Source organism: Pteropus alecto, unplaced genomic scaffold (genome assembly GCF_000325575.1).
Source record: "Pteropus alecto unplaced genomic scaffold, ASM32557v1 scaffold24, whole genome shotgun sequence".
Taxonomy (NCBI): Eukaryota; Metazoa; Chordata; class Mammalia; order Chiroptera; family Pteropodidae; genus Pteropus; species Pteropus alecto.
Window position 1 is genome coordinate 7,880,768 of NW_006439192.1, and position 5,536 is coordinate 7,886,303.

The 5,536-nt window shown below is 38.5% G+C and overlaps 1 protein-coding gene across 2 annotated transcripts in view; it reads left to right on the plus strand.

The window, feature by feature from the left end:
• The window catches only part of FUT10 (fucosyltransferase 10), a 57,998-nt gene continuing 52,462 nt past the window's right edge, over nt 1-5,536 (plus strand). The window contains exons 1-2 of one of the 2 annotated variants that reach the window (XM_006916324.3): nt 1-189; nt 4,388-4,682. In XM_006916324.3, the coding sequence (XP_006916386.1) occupies nt 109-189; nt 4,388-4,682 (376 nt within the window). In that variant the 5' untranslated portion in view covers nt 1-108. Of the gene's footprint in view, nt 190-4,387; nt 4,683-5,536 lie in introns of those variants that run through there. The other variant, XM_015592907.2, reaches the window with a different exon arrangement.

Consider the following 5,536-nt stretch of genomic DNA (forward strand, 5'->3'; position numbering starts at 1 on the left):
TTGGCACCCAGATGGTTCCTCCACATGAGATTGTCTCAGGCTATGGGCCGACTGGAGAACACCTGGTAACCAGGCCAGCCCTCTGTCAGTCACTCACGGCTGGGCAGCATGGTTCGGATTCAGAGGAGGAAGTTTTTGGCATCTTGCCTGTGCATCACAGCTACCATCTTTTTGCTTGTCACGCTCCAGGTACCAAGAATTTGAGCTTTGCAGTGTTGATTCCTGGGTCTTTGCCACCACTCCTGCCCGACCCTATTCTCTCCAAATACTTTACTTTTTTCTTTATCTCTCAGGATCATGGGTTTTCTGCTTAAGGCAGTAGAAATATTTTATTTTTTAACAGATGAAACAGATTTAGTGAGTAGGTCTGTTAAGTAGAAACAAAATCTATGAGCTGGGGGATCAGTTTGTGACTTTCTTAGGGTCCTGGTTTTAGAGGAAAGTAGAGCTCTGTCTTATTGGATCAAAATTTGATGGCTTCCTCAAAGTCCCCTATTGTGATCACTCCTGAAAGAGGGCATTCTTGAAGAAGCAGTGCCTATTCTGAGAACACAATTGTTGTTCTGCAGAACACAAACATCTGCATTTATAAGTTTGTCATTCTTGATGTATGCTACCAGACCAAGGACTGTTTCAAGGTGAATGAACCAAAATATTTAGTTGTCCCATTTATTTTTAGTCGGTTATTCTGAACTTCATTTGCTGATTTTGATTTAAAGTACAATTACACAGAGAGAGTAAAAGTATAGATATGAATTAATATATATTTAGCACCCATTCAAGTACCAGCTGTCCGTTTCAAAATCCAAAGGACTTTCAAAGATAATTTGTGGACGTGAGTAGTTCAGGTGTGGGGCTGATAGAAATGAAGATGTTTTCTGGCCTTTTTCACTTTAGAGAATCTCCTTTCTTGATTAGGATTGAATGAGATAATGCTTATAAGAGCACTTTGGCAGACAGTCTGGCGCTCTTCTTCTGCCACCTGCTGCTGCCAGATCTGAATTCTGGTCAAAAGAAACACTCGACTCCCTTCTTGTCTGTCTTGGAGGTACTAGGACCTGCTTGAGCAGGAGGGGCTAGAGAGTTCTGCTTCTTTCTATGAGAAGTTATGAGAGAGCTTTGATCTTATTAGATATTTACTTCAGCACTTTTTGTAGTTATGAGGAATGCCCATGTCTAAGCTAAGAGCTTTCCTTTTGATATCAGAGTAAATCGACATGTTTTGGTGTACATGCCATTTCTAATCTGTCAGAGTATGACAGGGAGTATGATTCCCGGAGCTGAACCTTTGTCTGGATCTTGGCTTCATTTTGCCACCAGTGGTATGATTTGGGCTGTCCCCCAGTCCTAACTGACACATTGAATGCTTCAATGTTCAGAGTTGGGACAATGCTATTTTTTTCTAAACACTATAAGTGAAAATATATAACGCCCATGTATTAAGGACCATTTCTTATTTTACTGGTTTGTAGGTTAGACAGATGAAATAATCTGCCATATAAGTAGGGTAAAGGAAGGATATAGTTTTTAAAAATCATGTCATGGATCCTGTATTAGTTTGTTATGGCTGCCATAATAAAGTACCACTCTGTGGCTTAAACAACAGAAATTTATTTTCTCACAGTTGTGGAGGCTAGAAGTCCAAGATCAAGGTGTCAGCAAGCAGGGTTGTTTCTTCTGAGGCCTTTCTCCTTGGCTTGTGGATCGCCATCTTCCCTCTGTATCTGCACATGGTCTTCTTTCTGTACTTGTCTGTGTGCTGATCTCCTCTTTTTATAAGGATACTAATCATATTGGATTAGGGCATAGCCTAATGACCTCATTTAAACTTAATTGCCTCTTTGAAGAACCTATGTCCTAACTCAGTCACATTCTAAGTCATGAAGGGTTAGAGCTTCAAAATATGATTTTGGAAGGGACACAATTCAGCCCATAACAGAACTTAAAACATAATTAATAAATAATCTAAGCCTGAAAATGTTATGCTGTCCTACAGTTAAGCTAAACATTGTGGTTCTCTGGAGGAAATCATTCATCTGAGGCATTATTTTTCACTCACATTTAACTATATTTTGTATGTACTATGAAAATTCTTTAGATGGATATATATATCCTTATTTCTTGAATTTTACTTACTTTTAATTGCACAAGTAATTCATGAATACATTTGGAGTATTTTAAAACAAATCTAGGACATCATACATTTCACCTGGATTTACTTTAGTATGATTCTCTAACAGTAGGAACTTTAAAAAATTTAGTGTAACCATATTATTATTGTCACACCCAACAAAATTAACAATAATTACTTGTATCATCTGTATCCCAGGCCATGTTAAATGATCCCTGATTATCTTTTAAAAAGTCTTTTATAATGGGTTGGTTTGAATCTGGAAGAAACAAATTCCACATATTGCATTTATTTGGTATGTCTCAAGTTTTGTAGGTTTTTGCTTTTGATTTTTTTTCACTATAAAAGTTTCTTCTGCTTTAACTTTTATTCCGTGTCATGGATTTGTTGAAGAAATTGGATTATTTGTCCTTTTGAATTTCCCAAATTTTAGATTTGGCTGATTTTATCTTCGTGGTTTTCTGTAATATGTTCCTCTATTGCCCATATTTCCTACCACCTGGTAGTGATATCTGAGGCTAGATATTTTTTTAAAAGGCTGTTTGACTGAAAATCTGTCCTACGGCAATCTCTATTATTTGGAAAGAAACTTATACCTCATGTAATAGTCATTGATGAGCAAAATTTGTCTTTGAAGTTATATCCATGGCTTTCTAAAAGCTTTTCTTTGAAGTTGTTGGTTGTACATTTGCAGGAAAGATTGGGTGAAAAGATAGAGAGTGTTTGGCTACAAGTCAACTCCATTCCATCAAGCTACTGGGGAAGAGCCACGTTAATATGTTGTCACAAAAATGCTGAGAAAGCTATTGGCAAGGGTTAGTTAGCCTTGAGTTTTCAGTGATTGTTTTACTGTTCTAATGCTGACTTTAGTGTCACAGGTGATCCATGATTTTTAAAGCTAATATCATTCTTTACTCCTCTTGGAATACTACTTGGTTTATATATATATATAGAGAGAGAGAGAATCCAGTGCAAGTTGCAGACCTTCCCTAGGGAGTTACGGGCTCTATACCGTATCAGTAGGCAGTGGCCCTATTCTCGCACCAGGAGCAGCAAGCAAATAAAGAAAGTAGGCCTTTGACTGCTGTCAGGAGGCAACACAGGTCATGTCCTCTGTTGACTGGTAAAGGAGTTAATACATAAAAACGTGCCTTTAACTGCTTTAATTGTTGCATAGCCTGACTACTACGTTTATGTTGTATATGAAACAGAGCAGCCTCTACTTTTATATTGCTTTCACTAAAACGCATTTATAACGCCATTTCAATATCAAACCTTAAAGTTTGATGAAAAGGCAGCACTTTTGGAGAACAACTGCCCCTCTTATTCCACTCTGCCCACTCTGCCCCTCAGATTACTGTTACTGCTGGCCTAACTGTCCAGTGACCAACTATCCTGAAATAAATAAAAATGTAGGAGGGATCCCAGTACTCACAGTCTGCTTCACCATCTTGATGCCACAGAGGAGGATATTACTAGAAATTTAAGTCCCATGTTATGACTTCTTTAATTCTAATAAAAAGAAACCACTTGATAATTTATAGCTCATCTTCCCTAGAACGTAATCTCTAATGATAGCCAGGTAATAGGCCTGACTCTCACAGGTTTCATTAGGAGACAAAACTATTTCTGGGCCTATGGGCCTATGAAATGAAGGAGAACTGTATCTGTTCTGTGTTTAGTAGAATTAAGTATCCTTGTTGGTACATATTTTAGAGGCTGTATTCATGCCTTAATCATTGGAACCTAAATATGTTATCTTACATCGCTAAAGGGACTTTTTAGATGGGATGAAGGTGACACATTTTGAAATGAAATTGTCCTGAATTATCTGTGCGGGCCCATTGAGAACCTTGCCTGCCTGTGTTCAGAGAAAGATGTGACGACAGAAAGATCAGAGAGATGCAACGTTGCTGACTTTGAAGATGGAGAAAGGGGGCCACGAGTCAACAATTGTGGTTGGCTGAAGAAGATAGAAAAGCAAGAAAATGATTCCCCCATCCCCCTGCCCCTAGAGTTCCCGGAAAGGAATGTAGTACTGCTGACACCTTGATTTTAGCCCAGTGAGACCTGTTTCAGATTTCTGACCTCTAGAACTGTATAATAAATGTGTATTGTTTTAAATCTCCAAGTTTATGGTAATTTGTTACAGCAACAATAGAAACTAATAAGAGGCTAAATCATTAAGATGAATGGGAGGTGTGCGAAAGGAAATTAAACAGTCTGACTTTGGGAATAATTGTCTTTTTTTTTTAGGTAGTGATTGAGCTGGGAAAATTTGAAAGGAAGAAGCTTAAAAATTCTAATTTGCAAGATGGACATGCAAAAATTGAGGAAGAGCCTACACATCTCTATCCATTCCCTAAGAAAGAAGCACTGACCTTGAATAGGAGAAAAAATTTGGAAACTGATAGCTACCCCATTATGCTCTGGTGGTCCCCACTGACTGGAGAAACTGGAAGGCTGGGCCAGTGTGGAGTAGATACCTGTTTCTTCACCATCAATCGGACCTACCTACATCATCACATGACCAAAGCTTTCCTCTTCTATGGTAAGTAGGGTGTTTGCCTTTCTCCCTCTGTTTGCTGACATTCTTCTCTAAAGCCGAGTTACTGCTTACCTCTCAAGGAAAAGATGGTGGAGCTCCCCTTGAAAACACTTTGGCATGCCTGATTTCCTTTGCATTTGGTCTGTGGAAGGCCTAAGCATTTAGCAAATATGATAAGTAAATAAGCTTGACCAAGGTAGAAGTGAGCCACTAGTATTTATGGAGGAGAAGATGTATTTCTTCTCATCTTTTCGGAGTTGGGTCCTGTGCTTACTAAATTTGGTATTGAGGGAATTGTGTATTCATTATATTGCTGATATCAATTCAGAATATCACATGATAACTGCCAGGAGGTTTTGCATACCATAACAGATATTTAACTGGGCATAAACTAAACACAATGATCTTTATATCATTAGTCAGATTAATCAGAAATTAAAATAAAAAGATTATTCAGCATCAGCTGTGAAGAGCAAATTGGTATATTCATCACTTTTTGGTGCTAATTACATGTCACGCTGGGACTGAAGGGCAGCCAGACCCAGCTAGGTAGAGTTAGTAAGATGCCAGCAGCCATTAGAAATACAGTGTTTCTGGGTGATGAGTGGTAGGGAGAAGGGAAGGGAGTACACATTAGCAAATTTGACCAAATGTAGGCAAGGTTAATCATGTAAGTTAGGAAGTCAATGAAAGGAAATCTGCTTTAGAGTGATATGAATGTGTGTGTGTGTGTGTGTGTGTGTGTGTGTGTGTGTGTGTAAGTGTACTGTTGGCTTTGGAGAGGCAGAACTTAAACTGGGATGCAGAGCTGAGTCATTCTTAGTGTTCTGCCTAACAACAACTTAAACAAAGCAGAA